The sequence below is a fragment of the Falco rusticolus genome, chromosome 13 (assembly GCF_015220075.1).
Source record: "Falco rusticolus isolate bFalRus1 chromosome 13, bFalRus1.pri, whole genome shotgun sequence".
NCBI classification, from domain to species: Eukaryota; Metazoa; Chordata; class Aves; order Falconiformes; family Falconidae; genus Falco; species Falco rusticolus.
In genome coordinates, this window is record NC_051199.1 from 3,752,562 (window position 1) to 3,778,357 (window position 25,796).

General features: G+C 39.1%; 1 protein-coding gene across 5 annotated transcripts in view; it reads right to left on the reverse strand.

Moving 5' to 3' along the window:
* STAG1 (stromal antigen 1) overlaps positions 1-25,796 on the reverse strand; it is a 199,687-nt gene that overhangs the window by 45,142 nt on the left and 128,749 nt on the right. For all 5 annotated transcript variants that reach the window (XM_037406291.1, XM_037406290.1, XM_037406289.1 and 2 more), the window contains 9 exons: positions 20,036-20,134; positions 15,018-15,097; positions 12,390-12,497; positions 10,015-10,129; positions 7,651-7,768; positions 6,904-7,007; positions 3,906-3,998; positions 3,691-3,780; positions 3,301-3,504 (listed from right to left, as the gene is read on the reverse strand). In XM_037406291.1, coding sequence (XP_037262188.1) covers positions 3,301-3,504; positions 3,691-3,780; positions 3,906-3,998; positions 6,904-7,007; positions 7,651-7,768; positions 10,015-10,129; positions 12,390-12,497; positions 15,018-15,097; positions 20,036-20,134 — 1,011 coding nt within the window. The remainder of the gene's footprint in view (positions 1-3,300; positions 3,505-3,690; positions 3,781-3,905; positions 3,999-6,903; positions 7,008-7,650; positions 7,769-10,014; positions 10,130-12,389; positions 12,498-15,017; positions 15,098-20,035; positions 20,135-25,796) is intronic.

Here is a 25,796-nt window from a genome sequence, read left to right on the forward strand (position 1 = left end):
GAAGCCATAAAGCAGTGGGATACTTGCTTGGGTACAAGCATGCACATTTCTGAATTGAAATATCCTTAAAATGATGAAACGTGACTTTTCAAAATTCATTATTCTACCAGGTATCACTCAGCAAAGTCTATCACAAAGGCTAAAATTTTAAATCCTTGCTACCATTGTTCTCTTTCTTGCTTTCTCCTACATTTGTCCTGGTTTTGTCTCCACATCTTTCTCTGTGTCACATTTCTGACCTCCGCACTTCCTTTTCCTTAGGGATCTAAAATTCTTAATTCTTCATTTCTCATACGACTTTTGGACACAGCTTTTCTCTGAAATCCCCAGCCCTCATCCTCCTCTCATGAAGTGAACATACACGACGATCGTAAGCCCTTGCTCTCATTTCTCGGCTCCCTCCCGAGCCGGGTGAAGGAAGGGTACACATCAGAAGTATTTTGGTATCACTGGCCCATGTTCCTTCATCAGGCCAGTCTTTGCTCTCTACTCAGTAGTCCCAGTGCACCCTTCAGAGCTTTTTGCACTGGAGTACTGCATAAAGCCGCCTGCAAAGAGAAGTCAAGGGAAATGGAGCGGGAATAAGCAGTTACTGGCTTCCTGATCAAACCACAGTTAGTAATAAAGGAAAAACGCAGGAAACAAGTTTTTTTCCCCTAGCTTATTTTTCCTGAGAAGACTGGTGGGAAGTCAATTATGAACGCCAGCACCTCCTTCCCGTTAGGGAAAAGGTGAGGCTGGAGGGATCTTCCAAGCAGTGTCAGGCAGGGAGAGGGCAGCACTGCAGACCCCACAGTGCGCTTTCTCAACTCCCTCAACATTTACGTATCCCCAGCCCAAAACTTCAGTGTGTTGCTGGCACAACCCAGCTGAAACGTGGGCTGGGGTTGGACAGCAGGTAGATTTCCAACCTCCTTGCGTCTTCACTGCTTGTAGTGCTGGAACGCGGCGCTCTGAGGCCCAGCAAGCACGCGGCCTGTGCAAGGGGGCTCCCTGAGCAGAGCTTCGGAAATGTGCAGATAGGGACTGCGAGGCAGCGAAGGGAAGGAGAGCACAATCTCCTCAGATCAGGGAACCCAAGGACAAGAGGACTGATGCTATAGGAAACCAAACTCGATGCTTGACTGCTGGCTTCCAGAAGGGTATGTGGAGCACAGAAAAGGAGCTGAAGAACTAGAGGACTGGTTCTTGTCTCGACGCCTCCTCAGAGCTGCTGTGTGGAGGGCAACAGGGAAGTCAAAGAGCAGCTGCCGTGCAGCAGAAGGATCTACATGTTCCTGTATTTGCTAACTGAGTTTGGGATTAGGACAAAAAAAAAATTATCTCTAGGTGCCTCAGCAATACTAATAAAATGGTGAGTGGATCTTTTCTTGGGTGAAACTATCCAGGGAACAGAATTGCCAGCTCTGAATCCCTGAATGGATCTACGGATGAATAAAGTCTATACAGCAGAACAGCGTGGAAACTTCCAAAAAAGCTGCACGTCCTCAGACAGACCTAATTTACACTGGCTGTTACACAACAGAGAGAACAAATATGGCATTTGTTGTGGAGCAGTTCGAAGATAAAACTATGAGAAAAAGCTGAAAGGAGACATTTTCGTTATGCCTTACAACAAGCCAGTGTAACAGAAATGGCAAGTCAGTGTCAAAGAGCTGGGATTCCATTTGCTTCTTGGTCTGATTCTGGAAAAAAGCTATGAGGTACTTTCTCCTATCTTGAGGCAAGACAGTGTGAATGAGATGCTTTTTGCTGATCTGGGTTTGGCTGTGGAGACATAAGCTGAAGATTCTTCAAGAGCCAGGTCTGGAGAAACAACACAGGAATTTTGTCCCTGTATACAGAGCCAGACTAAACCTTGGTGTTGGATGTACGGATAGTAGAAACCTTGAGGACCTCACCAGAATTCCTAAACCTGTGTCACTGGGTACCAATGGGCAGAACCAAAGGCCACTATTTATCTGATCAGTTGCTGGGCATCTGGTGTGGCAAACCCGGCTGGGTCTGAAGCTGTATCTTTGTGCCAGCGATACAACTTTAGCCCTTTTTGCGACACAAGTCAGCAATGGATTCCCCAAGGTTTTTGTCAAAGAGTTTTTGGTCGTGCTGGCCAGAGGTGAGGAGCTTCAAAAACCCACGGCTATTAAACCAGACTGCTAAGGCATGCAACGTGGCATTAGCTGAAAGGTTTCCTTTGCCACACACAGACAGACAGAGATGCAGCACAAATCCTGGAATGTCTTTTCAGGTTCTGCTTGGAAGCTCCTGAGAAGCACATACAAAATGGCAGAGGGGTAGACAGCAAAGTAAATTTATTCTATCAAAGAACGTACAATGGCGCACTAACTCCTCTGGGCTGTGGAGTGCCTGCTTCCTGCATGCACTGCCTCTTTTGCTCATGTGTATTCCTACAGCAAGAGAAAAAATTTTATTTACTCTGCAATGTGACAAGGCATATATATACAGTATGCCTGTATGTGGCATATTACTGAAAGATAGAAATAAAGCTTATTTTCTTTATTATGCAATTCTAAAAGAGACTGTACCTTAAGTTTCTATAAATGTACATAAAAAAATCAAATGCACCTGCCATAGTGCAGTGCATGGCTAGAAGATATGAAGAAAAAAAGATCTACGCAGCCCTTAAGTTATGTTTAAAAAGGATGAGAATTACAACAAACTAAGTAGTGCTACATAACGTCAAATTGATGTAAAACAAGAAAAAATGAGTGAGGTCTCTATTCTTATTTAATGTATTCTGTCTTTACATTTTGAAGGATAAATTCTTACAAGTAAATCCCAAGTACCTCCAGGTTTCAGACCTGTATCTTTATTTCATTCTTTCCAGAGCTCTTTCAATATGCCATTATAAATATTTTACTAAATCCTCTCTTCCATCCAAGACATAATCCAATCTTGATTCTGCTGCCTGCATATATCCATTTGGGACTACTAGAATCACCACAAGCATTAATGCAAATGCACCTTTCTCTGCATTTTTCATCAGCTTTCAACCATTCATCCATTTAATTTCTTATGGGGACTGTTTAAATACTAGACTAATTTTTCGGAAGCAGGATTGTCCCATGGTCTTTGTTTTACAGTATCAATGCTTTGTAGGCTTAATGGCTAGTCCAAGGGATTTTGTACATGAAGAAACAGCTCCAAACAATTATGAAATAGTTGCTGCTGCACTATGTCTACAGATGGATAATTTCATGACTTGATAAAAATGTTTTCCTGCAGTTTATCATAGCGTATTTTAGGTAGTCTAATGAAATTCATTTTAAGAAAACAAACCTCCTGCAGCAGATCCTCTACAGAATGGTTGAATCGATCCACAAATTCATCAATAAGTTGGCTGTGGGCTATGTCAACTCTGTTCTGGATTGTATATTCTTCACTACAGAGTATGCTGTAGGTTTTGCTGCAGGCTTCGAGAACATCTGATTCCACATGCTTTTCCACCACAAACTTAATCTGTTTCAGTAAGGCATCCAGATGCTGTAATCAGAAAAGAAGTTCAGCTTTCACTTCACCTGAACAGGAAACTCAAAGAAAAAGTCCTTTAAGGAATACCCCAAATCAAGGTTAGATTACTAATAAGCCAAATGAAGGCACAGTGCTATGCGACTAGAGTAGTAATCAGATACTTGAAAGCAACCAGACTTCTTGCCCAAAGTACTATACCTTTTCCATTCTGCCTGTGCTATAGATTTCCAGATCAAAATACTGAGGGATCTGCAGGAGATTTGCAACCTTCTCGGCATCAGCGGAATACTAGAACATCATTGAAACAAAACAAAAAAATAGTGAAGTAAAAATAAACACCTACACTACAGAATGAGAAAGTTCAAAGACAGTTGTAAATACCAGTGAGGGATTTATTTTGTTGAAAAATGTACCTTCGATAGTAACATGGGAAGTGCAATAATGAAATGCTCAGTCAATTTATTTCTGTCATCTATCTGAGTTTTTCTTTCTTTTGCTGTCAAGACCTGCAAAGCATCAAAAATAACCAAAGTAAATACAATTTCTGCATATAGCATTCATTAATTTTTCTAAAGTTTGTATTACAAACAAAAATCCATGCAAGTGTATTTTTAATAAATCAAAAGAGGAGGGAATAAAAAACTCAAACACATTTGGACTGAACAGTGATTAAATGGGAGGACTGTGCCCTAAGAAGCCGTGATTGAAAAGGAAAATATCATATCATCCAGCATGATATTGCCTCCACACATCAACATTTTTTTAGGATTGAAATTCAAATATAACCCAAGTCAGTGGAAGTTTTGCTATTTCTTCCAAGTGAACTGAGCTCTGGCTTTCACACATTAAACAAAGTGTTAATGTAAGACCTCAGGGCGAACTGAAGTATAATTAAGAAAACCAAAACCAAACCACACTGTAACAGTGATTTTCATTAGCGGATTCATGGCCTCATCTCTAAACCAGAATGTAATTCTCAGTGAGAACATACATCCAAGTTCACAGAACTCATTTACAAATTTCAGTGATAACTAAAGCTATCAATGCTCTCATAGCAAAACCACCTTGAAACAGTGAATAAAGAGACAATAATCAAAACAGCATGCTTCATAAAAGCTTAGATCTGGCTTCTTGGCTTCAGAAAAGGAGAGAATACTTTTGAAAACAAATAATAAAATACAAGTTAGCTAATGATTTATGTATAGCAAAGCTGCCAGACTGCATGATAAGGGTTAAAAGCTAAAGTCAGAGAAAAAACTATTTCACAAGAAGGTGAGTGCATAATTAGAAATCTGCTCCCATTTCAACTCAGAGAATATGCTAGCAAGATCACGAGAACATGACAAACCTCTACTGACAAGTCAGAGATCCCTGCAGTTACCATCCCATAACTCATGATCTAACTGGAAAGAAGCAAAAGCTACATGTCATACCTACACCTCTCTGTAAGTGAAGAGGAACAGCTGGAAACAAAATGTGTGCTGGGATGATAGGTAGCCTATTGCACCAGCAGGAATAAAAAACAACCACGGCAGTGGAGAATAGATTTGTAACTTGAGTAAGCAACCACTTCCATAATACACGGCAGACAGCTGGGTACACACAGCAACAACCACAATTCCTGCACCAACTTGCAGTGCAGCACCGCCTGTGCCAGCAAAAGCTGCTAGCTCATAGGAATAGGGAGACAACCCAAACGCAGCTAGCAAGTCAGGCTCCCACCCCCTAACAACCCAGTCATGTTCTGGTGGTCAAATATTGCTATTCAGTAGCAATATGAATTAATCTGCGTCCCTAGGATCATCTTGTGGCTCTTTTGATCATCATTCAGAGGTGAAATTCATTTTACCGAAGTGTTCTCTTCAGCTTTGAAGAAATACAGCCACTGAAAATCTAGACTAAGCAATATGTTAAACTTGAGTGAACTGAACTGTAGATCACTTGAGATCAAAAAAATACATGGAGAGCTAATAGTGCATTTATTTGGTACTCCAAACTGAAAATACAAACATGAAATTTTTGTTAATTTTAAGGTTGCTTTGTCCACTAGAACAGATAGCAGGTAGAGACAAAACACAGGTAAGTTGTGTTTACAATACAGTTTTGGTTACAGAGGGTATTACATCTTATTTAAATTTGAGTTAAGTGCTTTCATAGATTCCCCTCTCACCTTAAAATATTTCAATGAATCAGGAATCTCTTAGAATATGCTTATTAATTAAAGGTACATAAAGCATGTTTAAATTGATGGCTACTTGGAGCTCCTCCTGGGATGCTGTTTCTGGACATGAGGCTCATCTGGTTTTGGACATAAAAATTAAGAAGCTAAGCAACTGCATTTAGTTTAGCAATAAAGAATGCTAAGTTTATCTCCAGATTTCGCCTTCAATAAGTCTGTGGCTTTCTTTAATAAACTAGTTATGATTATTCAGAACAGAACCTAACAGAAGTACCAAATGATTGCATGGGTTTATTTCATTTTAGTCTAACCTAAATAAGGGGAGGACTACCAAAAATCAGGGAAATACATTTGGGAAGCTGAGATTCTTTGAGAACATGGATGCTGTATTTATGGAGAATACAGCTGAAAGCCTGTTGATCACCCTGCCCTCATGACTCTAAACTGAAATCCTTAGAAGTGTGCATGCCCAGCCTTGAGAATGGGCTTCCACTCACCCCCCATCACTATAAAATAAATGAAAAAGGCAGCTAGATTGCAATATGGCCAGAATGTCACATATTCAGTGGGAGAGGCCAAAGAGGATGGATACATAAAACCACAGATGCATTCAGGCTGGTCCCAGTGCCACCCCTCCTGCTCGAAGCTGAGCCAGCTCAGGGGTCAGAGCACAACGCTCAGGGTTTTGTCCAGTCAGGTCTTGAAAACTGCCAAGGACAGAAACCGCACAAATCCTCAGCTTCTGTGCCAGTATGTAACCGCTCTCATGACGAAGACACCATTGGCTTTTTCTGCAAATTTTATGGCCATATTAGCAGCACATTCCTTTTCATGGAAGACAGTCAGAAGTAATTTTGTTTTCCTCCTGAGGTCTACACTTTCAACTCTAAGCTAGATTTAACATTAAGGGCTGTAGATGTGGGTATGTTACCAGTCTAAGGCAGGGTATGATAAAAAGAACTTCTAAAAAATAATAAAAAAATATTTTCATGCTGTAAATTTATATTACTTAGCTTGGCAATATAAAACCCAAAATCAAAGAAACAAACAAAAAACCAAACATGTCCAGAAAGACAATTTCTACTATTTTTCTTCAAAAACGTTCACATGAAACAGGAAACACTAATTATAAAAATCTTATTTTAGTGTCAAAAAGTGGCATCATAGACAAATATTTTATGTTACTATAGAAACACACGCAGGTCTGAGCTACCTGCTGCAGTACCACTTACTCTCTTGCCAGTGCCTCTGCCTACTGGAGGGTGTGCTTCAGCCGCTTGCCTGATTGTACACACCATCAGCTCAATCAGAGCGCTCTCCTGCCGGTCAGACATCGCTGCGTAGGGAAAAGAACAAGGACCATCAGTTCTGATGTGTGTGCGAGACATCTTACCGAAGCCAAATAAGCGAATGCAGTTTTAAAACATGGGGAATAAGCAGGAAGCCCTGAAGGATTATAAAGGATCTGGCATGACACCCATTGCTGCTGGGGACTCCTTGCTACAAGCCTCCCTGGCTACCTTGTGCACACAGGTCTATGATCAGCAAAAGGAGATTTGGAACCAATAGTGAAAGAACCCCCTTTTTTTCCTTTTGAGAATTCACTCAGTTTTAACATTGTCTGGAAAAGCCCCCTATTTAATTAACACCTGAAGTGCTTGTTTATTGAAAACTGTTATTAGCAATTTAATTTATTGAAATGTTCATGTATACATTAGTTATTTAAATATACAGACAAGAAGTCCTAGCTGTTAATATTAGGGAACCACAGTACAGCAGACTTCACAACATGAAAAATAAGAGTACAAAAATGCTGCTTTTGAAGCAAAACACATTAAAAATGGATTATACTAACATCTTCAAATATGCTTTCTAAACAAACCACAACAAACACCTCTGTCACCCACAGTGAAACATCTTTTTAAGAATAATTAACAATATTGCGCAATACCAAAGAAGTACAGAGGTCAAACAAATACCTTCTTCTCCTTGGACAGGTTCCTCCAGGAGCAATTCTGTCATACATTCCCAGTCTTTCAACAGTTCTTGAGAGCTCTCCCACAAACTGTCCACCAAATAGGCTGCATGTTCATGCAACTAGAAAATCCAAAGCAACCCATCAGTACAGTGCTCCGGTACAAGCAGCAGTTCTTTAACTTTCACAACCATTTGGCCACAGAAGGTGTCCTGGGCATGTACTCTTACGTTAGTTGGAAAGAAAATTCAGTTTGAAACTTTGAAACTAACTCTGGAATGTCTTCTTCCAACTGAATGATACAACTACACAGCAACGGGGTGATGTTTTAATAAAACATGGAAAAAAACCAAACTGAGCTTCTTTTCCATAAAGCAGCTGGTTTGTGAAAGATCTTTCTCAAGAGTTCTGACCTAGAAGCTGTAAACTTACCTTTCCTCCCTTTCTTACTGCATTATAAAAAGAAGAGACTGTGAGATATGGGACTAAGAGAGCTGTAATGTATTCGTTTTCAACAGGCATTTATCTTTCATACATGCTGCTACGTACTCAGAAAACAGTACCAGAAATCCTACTGATTTCAGGGGTTATAGAATTAATGCTAACTTCAACGGCAAAAAATGTTTTAATGTGAATTAACACAACCGTTGCAAAGTAAGAAAAAATAATCCATAGGCTTCTACTGTTTTATAAACTGATTTTTATCCACTATCAAAAAGTAACAACCACAATGCGCAGTTCTGATTTGCTTGCCAGACATGGGACTGATCCCTTAACTGAAAAACACCGAAGAGTGTAGGCAAGGAGGTATCGGTAGATGTACCTACTCTTCTGTTTCTGACAGCTCTGGGCAAAATATCGTGTGTCACAGAGCTTACTGACGCTTGTCACAAGTTTACCTGTTCCCTCTTCTGAATGCATCGTCTCTGATTGCAGTGCTTACATCTTCTAGTCCTACGCACATGGAAAATCCCAGTTCTCTTACTCTTTATTAAAACTGGAGTCATAGTGTTCTACTTTGTTTCTAACAACTCTCTCAAACACAGCAATAGCAAAATCTGGCCCCAAGAGAGAAGCAATCTTGCGGAGCAACATATGGCTTGTATGGGAAGGCACTTTGCTGACCATAGCTTCGGGAGCCAAGCTGAGTTTCTTTGCTCCTCAGAAGCATAGATAAGCTTCATGCTAGGTAACTCCCAATCACACGCACTCAGATTTAAGGTATTTTCACCAGAAAATACAATGAACTATTACAATCTAAGTTTTTAAGAAGCTGGAACTAAAAAGACATTCAGATAGCTAACTGAAGGCACACACAAGTAAGTGACATTTCATCCAGATTTGATTTGTAGGTTTAGAAGGTGTTTCTAAAAAATGTTAACATTAACACTGTACGTAAATGTTATCCTTCCTTCTCAGCATCTCTGTTTGTGTCTTTTCATTCTCACAGTCAAGTGTCCTGTTCAAGGCTTCATAACAATTAAAATGACTGATTGCAATAGCTTTTCTTTTGCTTTTTACACAAAATATATTACCCTCTCTTCTGTAGAGAAACATTTCTGTCATTCCTTTCTTTCAGTCTTCCTTTATCTTGTAATTATGACCAAATAAAATGTATCAGTTTTAAAATTCTCCCACTCTACCTTCAGAGCATCCTGTACCTGATAGCTTATCTTCTCAAGTTCTCCTTCACTCCACTGCTACTCCCCACTTGAATTACTATTAGTATGTCTACCATAAACCTTCCCGTACATGTTGTCTCTAGAGACACGAACTATGGGCACAATCCCATCCTGAATGTGTTAATCAAACACTTAATGTCATCCTATATATGCTTGTAGTCTCCATCCTCTGACATTTTCAAGACACAACTGCATAAAGCCCTGAACAACCTCATGTAATCTCACAGCTGACTCTGCTTTGAGCTAATGACCCTCAGGTCCTTTTCACTCTGAATTATTCTATGATTCTAACAAAAATTTGTGATATTAAGCAATTTTTGTTCCTTTCCAGTTTGAGTTATTTTACTACATAAGGAGTAACTCCAGAGGTACGCTCTTTACATTGTTATCTTAAAAAAAGCACCAGTTCCATTTCTATGTAGCAAAGAATCCTGGTAGCCACCATACTACCAGCAATGCGGTACTGAGTACAGTGGGGATGTGCAAGAACAAAATAAACCATGAAGAAGATTTTGAGTTGAATTTGCTTGATGGACAAAGAAATGGTGGCAGGGTAAAGGGCATACAGTATTTCTGAAATGATGACAACAAGGAAAAGAAAGACAACTTGTTACTGTATGTTGATAAATCACTACTTAAGTTCCAGGTTTTATTAAACATGTAAAGGTTAAAAATGAATTTTTTACCTCACTTTCAAGAAAGAAAAGAACCAACATTCTAATAAGGTTTCCATTTGGACTATTTCGCCCCCTCCTCTTTGCTAGAGCCTCTTCAGCTTGGGGATCATGTCTGCTGAACAGTCTAAAAATAAGCAAAAGGAGCTATCATGTTTATCAAAACAAATTTCATTTCTGCAATAATATGATGAGCATTCATTCTTGATATAGTAGATTTGTTCATAAAACACCATGAAAGTATCTCAAGCTATTTCTTTCAAGGGAAAGAGGACATGACCTCCGCCTGTCTGAAGAGATGAATTTATCTTCAGGGTCTTCAAGTTCACAGGGCTGGAAGAATTTCACTCAGGAAAAGCTCTCCAAAACACATTTACGTTGAAGGATTTTGCACAGGTTTATACATTTGCATAATTTGTATAGTTTTGCATTTTCAATTTACCAAGTCTTACCATGGTGGCAGCATTTATTCCACCAGTGCCTTAAGAACTAAGGTGTACCTGTGGTCACACTGACTGGGACATGGTACAAACAAACTTGACATCCCATTAAACAACCAACCTCATGTACCAGTACCAGCATAAAGGATAAAGCAAGCTACGGGTTTGTTTTTCAGGTAAATTACACAGCCCGGACCGAGTTCCTTGATGCATGGCTAATTTCCAAACTACTGCTACCTTGGAAGAGAGCTCAGACCTGCCTACATTACAATTACAGCGACGATTGTTTTACTTTGAGGAGTTTGAAAACTGCTCCTTCCTTTACAGTGAAACCACAGTCACAAAGCAGATTAGAAATGTGAAACAGTATTCTGATTTCACTAATGTAACTCATTGAAAAGAGAAGGATGAGTTACACACAAACGTATTTTAGTGAAAGACATCACCTCTTCCCCACTGCTTATCTTAATAGATAAGAAATGAACATCTCTGCAGGTGCTGAAATATCTTAAAATACGCACCTCAGGGTTGAGTCAGTGTTTCTCTGAATTATTTGCTTTTGTTTGCTAACTACAGAGAGAAAGTCTAATGACTAGCTTACGTGTAGGAAGTGATATTTAAACTTACAAAATTAGGTGAGAGAAATCCCCCCTGAAAGGCCTCAAGTTTGATTCTATCTGATTTAAATGGAGCACCAGCTCTTATGTGTTAGCATAAACCAAGAGAAAATGTGTGTTAAGGAATGGGACAATCTTCTCTCAGTGCTGACCACCTTGAGAGATGTTTATGGAACATTATGAGAGATGTTTAAACAGCATAGTATCTTGTAAAGAAAAGTTAGGATAAAGTTCTGTCTTTACAGTAAGTGCACTAAGGTGCAGGTATGTCTTCACTTCCCTTCAAGGCATTTTGCAGAATTATGTTGTCACATGTTGATTAACAAAAGAATTTCAGTCTATATTTTTAAAAAGAACCTAACCCTTTCCCAAAACTTGTCAAATGTTATGTAGGAAACTAAATGGAACTGAACTTTGTAAATTAATTCATTGAAACAGACAAAGCCTGATCACAAAGACAGAATTCCAGAAATCCACTGTAAAAGCTTACAATTACAATGTGGACTTCTAATTCCCTAATAAAGCACAGAAAAGTAGAACACTGGCAAAGGAAAACATGTTTCTACACAATTTTTTCTATCATGTATCTTCGCATGAAAAATTAGATAACCTGCAATCTGATATAAATACTCTATAATTATATTAAAGAACTCTAATGTTACAAGCCATGAGGGGAAAAAATAAAACTACTGCTAAGAAGACTTTTAACTGCAAACATTAAAATGGAAAGGTTAACTCCTACGATGTGGCAATGTCCTGGTCATAGTTACTGATGCGGTATGATTCACATCCATGGAAAAGCTAGTTCACTTCCTTTGGCACAGTGGGTACACGAAAGATGTTAACCACGGTGTAATGTATTTTTAGGGGAAGTCAGAGAATTTAGAAACAAATTTCTTAATTATTACTACATAAAACAACCTCAAGTTCACAATTTTGAAATAAACTGGTTTAAAACTTTGGAAAAATGATGACTGCTTATCAGGCAGACCATCATGGATGTACAGGCCCTATATATATATTATCACAACAGTAGCTCTGCAAGAGTTGCAGGATTTAAACCTATTTTAGAGGTTTATGCAGCCTTTGTATATTTAGCCCTTAAAGAATTAGGAAAAGTTATCTGAATTCTAGAGCAAGAAAAACGTAAATTCAGTTTCTTCAAGTCTTTATGTCTTGAACTGAAACAAGAGAATAAGTCTCTGTTTTAAATAAAATACTTGATTTGCTAAATTGGGATATTTCACTATTTCTTCTTCGCCTTTTGATCTTGCCTCCACTAGAAAGCATTCACAAATCTGGTCTTATTTCAGGGTGACTGATAACTTACTTTTTGTGAAGGAATTCTCCAGCTGCTACTGCAACAGGCCGGTGTGCTGAATACACCAAGTGATAAACATTCTCACAGTCTTCATTTGACAGAGCTTCTTCGCTTCCACTGAAAGAGTCAGAAAGTAACACCTGAACTACAACAAATGCTTGATTTCAGTCCCCTTACCTCCCTAACTTACCTGTGACCACTACAAGACTGACCTCTTCCTTCACACAAAATCCTAAATGGTTGAACACTGACTTCAAGGATCTTTGGTTCATTTTCAAACACAGAGATTTAACGGGACCGTAAGACTGAAAGCTTGTCTGATTTCCTTCTCCCAGTTGTATCAATATATATATATACACGCATACAAAATGGTATTATGAAAAATCTCTCATCACTGCTCACAAATCTTGCCCTGCTTAATTACTTAGACCATCACGCTAACTACGATGCACACATGGCAAGATGCCAAACGCTCATTATCAAACTTTATTAAACTAAAATCCTAGAATGACACATGAGGAAAAAGTAATTGCTTGCTTAAACTTATTTACTTTTATAACAACGTCTGTTTGGTTTCAAAGCTTTTAATTTTTAAAGCTTTCAAATCTGGGCCTGGGAAAACCTGCTTCAGCTTCCTGGCCTGCTCCCTTCTGGGCAGTTAAGTCTTTCCATGTGATGGTCCACGCGCTTTTGTGCACTGCAGGGCAGGAGGGGCCTCTCTGCTGGCCTGTTAAGTAGGAAGGAATATGCCCAATTCCAGCTGCTGAAAGGGCCAGGCCAGGTGGGTAAACCTGCCTCAGCAATGGGAGAAGGCACAGAAATACTCTGGATATGGGCGGTAAAACACTAAATCAGATTACGCCACAAAGCGGGGACACACCTGTGCACCCACCAACCAAACCAACACATCATCCCTTCAGGACTGAATCACAGTGTGCATTTAGAATTACAAAGATGCCGATTCAATAAATTGTCCATCACTTTTACAGTAGTTACTGTGCTGACTAGATAGATATAGACTTCATTTTCAACACCAAGGAACTGACTCTGGTCATACCCTGCTGTGCTGGATGAAAGATGATGAAAAGGTTATTTTCTATAATCATTTATTGGCAAGAACAAGCCACCTCTTACCCTTGTCTTGGGTAAATGACACAGCTGGGGCTTCTGCTGCTTCTGAGCTCAAGGTAGATTTTGCGTGTGAGTTTTCCGAAACTCAGAAAAACTTCAATTTTTCAGCAGTGTTGAAAATACTATAAGCCTTGGAACAATTATACCCCACCAAAATATCAGTACTGTCGCATATGGTAATATTACTTCCCTCCTTGTTTAGTCAGCTTTCATCAGAAACGTTTATATGTCAGGGTTCAATACATCATTTGGCTTTATACTACAAGTAATTTTTAATCGGTTGTTCCCCATCGTGACTTCATGACATCTTATTGGAGTTCCTGCCTGCCAGAATATGACCCTGTGCTGTTCAACATGACCCACATTCTTCTGGTGCTACATGCATTTAGCTATGCTTTCACCATGCAACAGAAGAGAAAACAGGACAGGAAAAAAAAACAGGTGCACTTGATCATTTTTGACCTAAAATCTTACTGTGTTCCCAAATGTTGCTAACAACATAGGGAACTGATGTGTTCTGCATCTCATTTGTGATCATATTTGTTATATTTGCTTTAAAAATATAACAGTAGATAATAGATTTTCTTCCTAATATTAAAGTCTAATATTTGTAAAGCAGAGTGACCCCTAAATAAAAAAAATAAAATTAAGTCCAGTCTTTTTTACTAATAGGAAAAACTAGCCTAATCTTTCATCCAAATCCTGCACATCCAAAAATGTTCCTCAAAGTGGAGCTACTGGGTATGAAGTATGATGCAGGAGTTTTATGCATCTGTTTGTAAAACAGGTTTTCTTTTAACATTGGGTTTAATGAATACATAATAAAAGCTTAGGTTGGTTCAAACAGTCGGCATGTGGGATGATCTTTGGACAGGATCTTTGCCTCAGGGAAGCCACTGCATCTCTGTAAGAAAAAGCTGGGAGCCTGGAAGGATGCCTCTCCTGCGTGGCCAAGTGTTTAAAATTACAAGCTACCACTGCCACCGCCATGTAACCCAGACAAGGGTACTGTAGCATCTTTTCCCCATCAGCTTGTTTAGCAGATGGCTCTCTTTTTTTGGCTGTGTCAGGTAATCAATTCCCCTAATACTGGATCTTTGTTTAGTTACTGCTAGAGTTATCTACTAATAGTTATTATTATACATAGTAATATTATGTATATTATTACATTTCAGCAAATGTAACCCACAGATACTTGTTTCGAGGAGGACAATCATTCTGCCCTTGGCAAAAGGTATAAATGCCCTTTGGCATTCTTCCACAACAATGGATGCACTAATGATCTCAATACATCAATACGTATTTATACTCTGCCTATTTTATTTCCATGAGATGGAATATCTTATTTTAGCTTCATGAGTGTATTATTACATATTTAGTTCAACTTCAGACTAAGTGTAAAGTAACAGATTCACTTCATTACACAAGCAAAGAAATCAAGTCAATTAAATATTACTGGCTTAGGTAACTTTCAAAGAGAATATACAGGTTTTCAAAAATACTCACTGAAGTATTAGCGTGACTAATCGAATGGCTTCCACAGCTACATCGTATTCCTTATCGAGTGTCATTGATACAATGCGATCCTGGAAAGGAATTTTGTTACAGTGAGAAAACAGAAACTCACAGCCATCAGATGAAGAATTCTATAGATTACAGAATAAATACTCTTGGGGAGAAAGGTCTTTCAACTAGACACGTGAAAGCCCTTTAATATTATTCAACCATTTAAGGTGCATCTTAGGAACCTGTGTGCTATATGCACAATGGAACAACAGGCAAGTACTCAGGAATAAGAACAAGTGCTTAACAAACAGTCCTTATCCTTGTGTGCTTTCCAGGAAGAAAGCAAGCAGACTTTGGAGTTGAAGCACTGTTCTGGCCTGGTCTTATTTAACAGTTCTTGACTAAAAAGGAATGTATTCGGTTGGATGGCGGCAGAGAAATTGCTCCACTTCATCCCCCTGAAAACCAGTAATTTTAGAGCTATGAATGCTGCATATATGCATATTTGGAAATGCTGTGAAGAAAATCACCCCTGAATATATACACCTGCATATTGCCTATAAAGTTGTGGACTTTATATCTGGCTACATCTTAATGCTTGAAGCTGATCTCAAGAATTACACTACCGACGTTCCACAGGAAAGCGGGAAATTCCATGGTTTGACATTGTATTTTCCTATACTCTTTCTAGAGGAGACAAGCATACCACTTTCCCATCAAATCTAATTATTTTATGCCTTCTAAGGACCATGTAGTTATAAGAAGCCTCCCAAGGTTTTTTATCTTCTTAGTTTCAGTTTGCTTACTGGCAACCAAACCCAGATGTGATTAGTGTAAATTGCCCTTCCTATCTGGGGAGAATTCCTATCCATCCATAAAAATGCAGTATGTCTTCATGTTCTTTTCTTGACTGATCAAGTTAATGAAAAGAAATTGGGCCATCTGAAAATAAAACTTGATTTCTCTGGCTTGACCTGCTTCAGGAAGGACTAGGTACTATATGAATTTTGGGATGGCAAAAAATAGAAGTCAGGGACTGGAAAAGAAACAAGGGATGTGTTAGGAAACAACAGTGAAAGTCACCAAGAACAAATCAGGACAAAATAATAAAAGTGTATCACCTCTTTTTTCTACTATTCCAGGCATTTAAATGCTGAAGGTGAACACAAGCAACAGATGCTTATTTCAATATTCAAATTTAGGAACAGTATATAAAGAATGCATTGTGGCTGTGTCAAGGGTTGTCTCTCAACAAAACCAGGTGTGTAGAGATAACTTTTTGTCACTATGACTGAATGCACCTCTATCAAAAAAAAGGTTCCTGGGAAATTTGATGCATTTAACTGTTCTATCTAGACAGCTTTAGAGACTTTGTGAACTCCATGAAGAGACTCAAACAGTGAAATAGTTTTCCAAACAGGAAATTCTGTGGATGGACAAGATAAAAAAAACTGCTGTCAATTTTTCCTACAGTCCTGGCCACAGAACAAGAACTAATAACAACATTAAGAGAAAGAGCCAAGAGACATTGATCTTAAAAGTATCAGTGGAATTTCATATACCCCCTCAAAGTGTATCCTAAACTCCAGGATACCACAGGGAGGGAACTAACTGCACAAGAAGGAATAAGCACACAAGTATAAAACTCCTTCACATCTCTGAAAAAAGCCTAGAAGGGATCCTCTCTTCTGCCTACAGAGCAAGAGGTACTCTCTGAATTTGAAGTCCTTTTGGACTTTGAAGCTGCTGATGCAACAATGTTCTCTTATCCAAAAAAAATGGTTTTTCCTCTCAATTTTTCTCAGAAACATCATGCTTAAAATAAACAGAGTGGGATGTTATTTTCTGCCTTGGTGCCAGCATCTCTGTGTGATGCCAGCCAGGCACCAAAATCCTTGAAAATGAGACCTGAACACCTAATGTCTCTGGAAGGTGTAACTTCTGTGGATTAGGAAGTTACAAACCCCCAGCTGCTCCATCTGCTTTGGCAGAAATTCGCTGTACTACTGTACAGCAGAACAGGACACAGGCCTGTATTTATAACCTGAAATACCAATTTTCACTGGCTATGAAGATCAGTTTGCAATTATGTATTAGGCTGTGAACAAGGCTGGCTGAAGAGCAAATCTATCTCCTTTTGCTTCCAAGGCTGCAGAGCCAGCACTCTCCGGCAAAGGGCCAGGAACTGAACGACTGCACCTAAATCTGCCGGTGTCTTGGCTTTGGCACTGGCTGCAAAAGAGTTAATTCCCATCTTTTCTATACGGCTTCAGTTAATGTTTGTATCAGACAGGACTTCTTGACGAAAAACAAAAAGCTCCTCTTTGATGGACAAAAGTTTCTCTCACGGACAAAGCTTACTTTCTAGCACCTACTATCACCCACTCCTAGAAACACAAACAAATGCAGGAAAGAACACACGTCTTTCCTTTGGAGAAGGGACATCATCAGATCCTCGTCACAGCTATTGGGAAGGCAGTGAAATATTAACACCTCAGCACAAGTCATTCTGGATCAAATTAATTTATACTTTAAACAGCTAGAAGATCTCTAGAGAGATTTCTCTTGACAGTTTGAATGGACTAGGCCGAGTATCAGCTGAACTGTGCAGGTCAATTAAAGTCTGATGAGGAAATATAAATAAGCAGCCATGGAACTGAGAATGGCGTTTAGGTCAATTATTTTTCAGGGGGTGCTGGTAAGAGTTTGTGGTGGCAAGACATTTAAGTAATATATCACAGATTCAAAAAGCATTAATTTGAAACTTTGCTCTATAGTGGTGCCAAAGGCCGCATCCCTGTCAGCACAGCTGTAAATCCAAGGGCAGGCATTTGGGCAATGCCAGCTCTTTGTCCTCTTGATGGGGCTGGAAACTGCAACTGATAAAACTGTTGTGTTAAACAAATCTGTTCTCTCAAAAAGCTCATGGAGGCTTTGAACTCACCTTTTCTCTAATATATTGCATAATGACACAGATTTCTGTAGTAAAACCAGCTTTAACGGAACAAAGACAGATGAGGATTCTTAACAGGGTTCCCTTTCGTCTGAATCTTTTTGACAGAAATGAAAATTCCTCGTGCTGTTCTAAGCCAAGCAGCAATGTACAGGCTAACCTAACTCCTTCTAACAAAGAAAACCATCTATACTGTGAAAAAGCTGGAGGAAGTATTTAGACGTTTCATGCTCCTCTAGTTTTTCAAGTACATTACTAACTATTTCTCAAAGTGCCTCCAGTTGTCTTGAAAAGTTTTGCTGGTGGATGGGACAGGTTCAGACTCAAAGCAGCACTTTCTCTCACAAATTATAGGACGCTGAGAGATGCACCCAGCACATTTTCTAGTAAAGAGAAGCAGATACAGAGACCAGCAGGGTTTTAAAGGCCTATTTCAAAATAAATCAAATTACAGAAGGAGCAAATATAAACAAATCTGTAAGTCTGCACAGATGGAACAAGAAAAGCAGCAGAGTCGGAGGGTTTATTTTTCTGGAGAGTTAACTAGTATTTCTGGTTGTCCCGAGATAAGCAAACCAGACTTACGGAGGCATTACACAAGTAGTCTGAGGTCTGAACCTGTTTGCCAGGCACTCTTCTATGGCAGGAAACTTTGCTTTTTACTGCAACAGTCCCAGAATACAAGCCCTCAAGTGATCTCACAAAATGATCTAGTTTCATCTCCCACATTAAACCACTCCTAACTCATTCCTGACAGATATTTTATGTACCATAAAAAAAATCTCAAATGAAGGAGATCATTAATGAAGAGTCTCCTCTATTATATACTAGCATTTTAGACAAAAAGCCTTCCTTAAGTGTCTAGACTTCACTGCAGTTTAAGCATCTTTTTTCTTCATCTCAAGTGATGTGGTAAAAGGCACATTACTATTACATTTTTATGAATCGTTTACATAAGGGAAGATAGGTACTTTGTGTATTTCTGTATTTTGTCCTTTCCTAGATCAAACTGGAGTTACTAGTAACTGCAATGACAGACAAAACCAGTGAAGCAGTGTAAAATCTACAGTGAGAAGCTTTTTAAATCTCATGCACAGTAGTTATGAGTACTTAAATCTCCACTTTTTACTAAACAATTTTCATCAGCATTATAATAATGATTTAAACAAAAATAAATCGGTCGTCTCCACTTTTTTTCTAAACAGAATTTTGCATCAGGATTATCATCATGATTTTAACTAAACAGTCTTTCCTTGGAGGGTAGCCTTTACCACAGCTCTGTGTTCTCCAGAACACAAAAGCAATGGTAAAAAGTGCCAGCTGACGTGGTGACAGCGCCTGAAAGCTTTCTGTGCAGAGCTTCCAAACAGAAGCAATGACTATTTCTACACTCATCTCTCCAGATACGTCACTTGTGAAATAAAGCAGTCGTGCCATACAGTGAATCGACAGGCACGTTCTCATCAAGATATTAAGCAAAAAGTCAGGGTGTTTGTGCTAGTAAAAAACTGATGACATATTCCTCCAGTACTTAGCTCCTAAACAGGACAATCATGCTCAGGGATTTGTCTGAAAGGGCAATGTAAACTGTTCTGCAGAAGTGTAGAATATTGTGATGCAGATCAAAGTATCTCTTTCTCCAAAATTAAGCACATACTCAGCTAAAAAGCTGTCTTACAATCTTTTGTTACAGGCTGTTACTTTCAGATGTATTTTGGATTGTGTGAAACACCCAGTACATGTCCTTAAAATTCAATACATCTAAAATTAAATAAACACAAGCAGATTGAATAATGACAATATATAAACTGTCAATAATACAAACAGATAAATAATCATCTTGGCTAAGCCTGACAAATCTTACGAGACAAAACACTGTAAAAATAATTTGGCTTAATCTCAGCATTGAGTAATACAGTTTTACTACTGCAGTATTCACAAGCCTTGTCACAAACAAATGAGTTTATTTTTGCATTTAATATCCACGACTCAAAGACCACAAAAAGATGAGATAGATGATACTTTTATTTTCTGTACTCCTTCCAAAAATTGTATTTGCTCTTACCTTGAATCTATTAGTGAACAGCTCCAGTTTTGGAAATAACTCTCTGTTGGTATAGAGACTCTGAAGAGCTTTCAAACACTTCAACCTCACTTCACCTTGCTAAATAAAACACACTAAGATTAGCTGATAGAATACCCTAATCAAATGCACATGAATATTAAATAATATCATATTTTAATTTAATGTACATTTAAAATTTTATGCAAATGTGTTACCAAAGCCAATTTGCAATTCAGCTAAAAACCAAAACCCACATGCAGCTGCCTGCAAACAATGTTAATGCTTCTCCCTATTTGCATATAGAAAGAATTGAATGTGCCATCACTTAAATGTCTGTTACTGTTTCCCTTTCAAGGAACTCCACAAAAAGATAAAAAACGTAGTAAGTAAATACAAAATAAAGATGTACGATCTCAAGGCGGTTGGTGAAGACTGTGGCTATTTATCTGGAGGAAAGAGATATAACTTCTGCCTGATAGCAGGTGTTTACAGTCGGTGCGCAAGCGTTCAAACCGACAGAGCATAGGCTGTGTGTAGCCCACTCAAGCAGCTCAGCCATCTCCGAGCACCGCCTCTCCTTTTTCCAGGGTCAGAAGGAATACAAACTGGATTTATTATTCTGAAATTTTCTGCATGCCATCTCTCACTCATCACAGCACAGGCACAGGTTGAAGGATGCAAAAGGCCTGAGAGACCCTCCAGTAGGGAGCAGGCTGCTGCCACAAGAAGGCATCTAAAGCCACGGCCTGAGGAGCCTCTGGGAAGAAGAGCAGCTTGTGTCTGTCCATCTGAGTTGTTTTGGTGGCAGCAGCTCATTCCCAGTGGCTCTGTAGACAGGGATCGCTTTGATCTGGAGGGCTGCAGGCAGGAAATGTGGGTGTCATGAGACAGTGCCTATGGATCAAGGTTTGTCACCTATAGGAACATACATGATAAAGAAAAGGGCTGGATCCCCTGTGCACACACACATTATCTGGCTGGCTGTAGATGTACAACTCAGCTCAACTCCATAGTCTTGGCAAACTATGGATTCTTGTGGAAAAATATTTGTAGGTAGCAAAAAGGTTAGAAACACAAGTCTGCTGAAATACGGTCTGCAGACTTCACTGCAGAGTGAACTTAGTGTTACGAAAGCGAGCGCGCTACCAAGTTTAAAGCCTTAAGCTGTTCAAGAACTAATACAAATTATTGAACTTCATGAATAAAACTGCACACCTAGAGGGATTAATTTCTGAGCCTGTCTATTCTATAATCAAGTCTGTATTAAAAAATCTGCTCAAGCTAGAAACTGAAATAACATTCAGAAACTGACACAAAACCAGAAGCTAAACATTCTTAAGTTTCTTCCTTCCTTCACACCTATTTCAAAAATTGAAAGAGAAGATAAAAGAAGGACAGAAGTTGAAAGGAGGATTTTCAGTAGAACTTCTCCTTGAAGAACTATTGTTCCCGAGAAATCATCTTTTCATATCTGTGAGGAGTCTCCTGAGCACTCACGCTCTCTTCTGGGGATCTTTTTGACTACCACTACAGAGAGAGTCGATGAAATGGAAGTCATATTTAGAAGATCTATCACAGGATCTTGCAAGGTACAGAACTAACTTTCTTGAAGACATTTTATATGGATGAGATCAGGTGCTAAAAAACCACAGAGAAATGTTGCTTGGCATTCTTATTTTTGATAGTACCTGTGTTGCAGTACTAGAAATGGTGTTTTCTCTGCTGTGTGGCATTCAGAAAGGCTGGGGTCTCCGGAGTCATCACTAATCATTAGCAGAGGATATAAGCCTCTTTACAGCCTTAGCTTATTTAGCCACAGAAGATCAGTATCAGTTTTGGCATGAGATGAATGCTACGGAGCAACAGTGGGGTAGCAGGTTTAGTTGCAACTCCACTGAAGGCTGTCCTGCCCGTGAGCAGATGGCTTGTTACTCAGCCAGTGCTGTAGTCCCAAAATGCTAACTGCTAAGTTGGTTAGGTACAGAAAAAAACCAGTGCCAACAGCAACCAGAGTTTGAGACCCGTGCGGATAAGGTTTGGACTCTCAATGGAGTTCAAAGCCCGTGTGGAATTCACCAAACACTGTGAATCAATGGTCCCAGAGTTAAGTTCAGGCCTGATACTGAGGATCTCTGTAAGTCTTAAGTGAGTAAGTAAGACAAGGTAGATCGGATTTGGTACTTGCATGGCTTGCCAGCAGACTGAAGCCAGATGCTACCCAAAGCGTGCTGAACCAGGCTGCTCTCCTCCTGCTGCTCACCAGCTCTGAGGCAGAAGACAGGTGACTGCAGGAGCAGGCAAGGAAGAGAGAAAGGCTGTGTTACAGCTGGTCCCTCTGCCTGAGAACAAAGGCCCAGGAGATGCAGAGGCAGCCCCTGGAAACGACTGCCCTTCTCTGCGGACAAACGATAGGAAGACTTTCTCTGATAGCAAAAGGTCTGGTTTTTAAACTGGTGGTCAAGGATGGAATTCATCTCTTCGGAGCCGGAAGAGCCCCCGCATGTCAGCTCGCTAATCCTGTTAAGAAGGTTTTAAAATAGAGTCAGCGGAGATTAGTGAGAGGAGCCCACAGGGAAGCACGAACAGCAATGACCCGGACAAGGACCTACGAAAGGCAGAACCAAAGGTGTACATGAATACACTGCACTGAAGTCCAGAATGGAGAAGTAGCAACGTGCTACAGACCATCAACATGCCAGGCACAAGATGTTTCTTGAGTAACTGTGAGATTTCATCCAAGTAATGTGAACTTTTAATAGCCCAAACACTTTTTGGGGAAAGAAACACAGCAGAAATTTCCTGTCTAGCAAGGTCAGCAGGTGGGAATGCTAAAGCTGCGGTAATTCTTAAGAAACTTAGCCCAGCTAAAAGCTGCAAACAGTGATACAGGGCAAGGACAGGAAGAGACTTACTAAACAACAAGATGAACTTACTTAAAAAATTAATTAATTAGGAGGTCAAAAGGAATAAAAAAAATAAAAAGGGCCTGGGCACAGTATGGAATGGACACAAGAGGTAATGAAGAAAACGTTCTGCAAATATCTTTATAGCACAGCAAAGTTAGCGTGCTTTGAAGGAAGAGGAGAAAAGTAGTCGACACTTTTTCTGTGCACAGTGGGTAGGAAAGGAAATAATAAATTAAAACTACAGCACAGACTATTTAGCTTATGCGAGGAAGAACTTTTTAGTGGCAAACAAAATCAAGCACTCAAACCGCTACATGAAACTGTGGAATAACCAGCACTAGGGGTTTTTAGAAAATATGACTGTGTGTGAGAACCACTGCAGATATACAGCGAACTCTACCTTCAGCAGGAAAAGAATAAGCAAAAGTATTTCCCAGAATAGATTTTAGACAGATTTTCTGCAGTTCGGAGCCGAAGTTCACAGTGAGTATGAGACAACCTAAGGCAGCAAATATTTGCCACCATGCAATGTCATTAAATCTGTCAGAGAAAATGAGCATCGCTTCCCAGCTATTTTCGTGTAGTCACATCTATGTTTTAGAAACAGAATGAACATATCTGAACGGAAAGCCTTGCCATTTTCTAAGTAAATGACAGACAAAATATCCGCATTATCAGCATTCTAAAACTAAGACCTTCCATTCTCCTGAATTTCATCTTCCAGAAAAGTTTATTTACCTGGGGTTTTGTCCAATTTATAATTTTGACACTTTATTATTGTGGATTCCTGAATTCATCCACATTGTAATCAGTTCTATGTGTGCCTTTTTCTCCATTCTAATTATTCCTGTAATTCCCCTTCTCTCAAAGCTTTTTTAGAGTATTTATACAATTTTATTATTTTTGTTATATAAAATTCTTTTCATGAATGAGAAATGCTTCGCACTACTACTTAATTGTTAATGATTTATTTTATTTACAATTTGAAATCAGAACCTCAAACAAAAAAATCAAACGTTTATTAACACTGTGTAACGACAGGCAGTTCTCGTATCTTCCCTATTTTTGTTGAGATAATCCTCCAGACACTTCTGAGTTTTGAGCAAAACATTGTTACTCCTGCTAATGAAGCAAAAAGCAATACATCCACCTTTCACAGCCGCAGTGTGCGGTAGTCTGTATTTGTCTGGGAGAGTCATGCCCTATTCAAAATTCTCTTTAATATGGCACACCTGCGAAAAAGAATCCATCCTGATGGAAGCACACCATTTTTGTATTTTTTTTACATGTTTATCACCAGACTCAAACCAACAATCTGTAACTCTTGTGTAAGTCTCACAGGGCTTTACAGTCTCTACTCAAGCCACCTTAGACTCTTACTAATGTTCCGTACAGCTGATAGGTTTGAGAATTACTTTGCTACCTCCCAGTGAGAACCAGACTTTCCTTAACATCCAGGGACACCACAGCTTCAGAAACAGCAGTTAAAGGTGCACTGCTGTCTGCCAGCTCACACACCAGATGACGGCTTAGATCACACAAAGACTAAGACTTTTTGAGCCCCCAGAAAATGTTTTAAGTATTTTTTAAATAGGTGGGTGTCAAGACAGCAGCAAAGTAATTTCTCTCTTTTCACAGTTCATGTTTCTTCTTTTGGATTTGTCCTTTTTTATTATTATTATTTTTTTCTGGCTAAGGGTATTCTACTTTCTTTTTAAAAAAATATATCAGGTTTTATAATAGATAATTAATTTGCTCAGCTCTTTGCCCTACCATATTTCTGCAGACCGCCCTGTTGTTTTTTTTTCCCTCTTGCACAGAAGAATGACCTAGATTACTGGGTATATTCAATGCCACAGTTTATGGAAAAGAACATGATATACTGTGTTGCATTTTGATGCCCTAGGGTGGTGTATTTTGAGGTAATCTGCTGCCTAATGACAGAAATATTTACACTGCCAGAGAGAACCAGATAAGAATGTCCTGTAGCATGTCAGTACTCATGGCAGAAGTATTCCCAGCAGGAGCAAGCAGTTGTGTTCTGTCTGCACGTGCCCACTCAATACCATTTATGAAGATACTGTCTATCATCTGATCCATTTTTTTTATTTTCTCAAGCTCTCCCAAAACTAAGGAAATTGGGTGCCAAGGAGATTATAGAAAGTTAAATATTCAGCAGTTTGGAAAAACTACAATTTCAGTTTCTATATAATCTTAACAACAAAAAAAAAGGTCTATTTCTTCATCCTTTTAAGTTAGATGCCATCACGATTAAGTACTCAAACGCCATATGTCCCAGAGGACCCTGGGTTCAATCCTTTCACAGAAATAGACGGTAAGTAAAGTAGAGGCACACAAAGAAGGAAAAAGCATTTTCTTAGTAATGCCTCTAATAATCTTCTTAAACCAGTGTTAGGAACTGGTTTAAGAACCATGATTGCCTAGGTATCTAGACACACAATCACGGTTTCAAAACAGTTCCATGCATCAATGAGGCAGATGAAAATTAAGACTAGACAGTCTAATGTCACACTTTTCTTTTTAAAGGTTTTTAAAATGTAATTATATTATAGTTTTACATATTTTAATTTATGCTCCCAGATCCACGGGAATAAAAAAAAACAACTTAAAAGGTGAGAAAGGCAGAACTAGAAACCCATATTCAAATGAGAAAGTAATCTATAAGAAACAAAAAGCCCTACAGACATTCATCTGAAACCTGGGAAAGAGGCAGCATGAACGTACAAAACACACAGATCTCCCAAATTAAAGAAATGAATTCTGTATCCGACCTCTGAAAGACTACACTGGAGCTACTACAAAGAGGTTTAAGAACTGTGTCTTCCCTGTGCTTT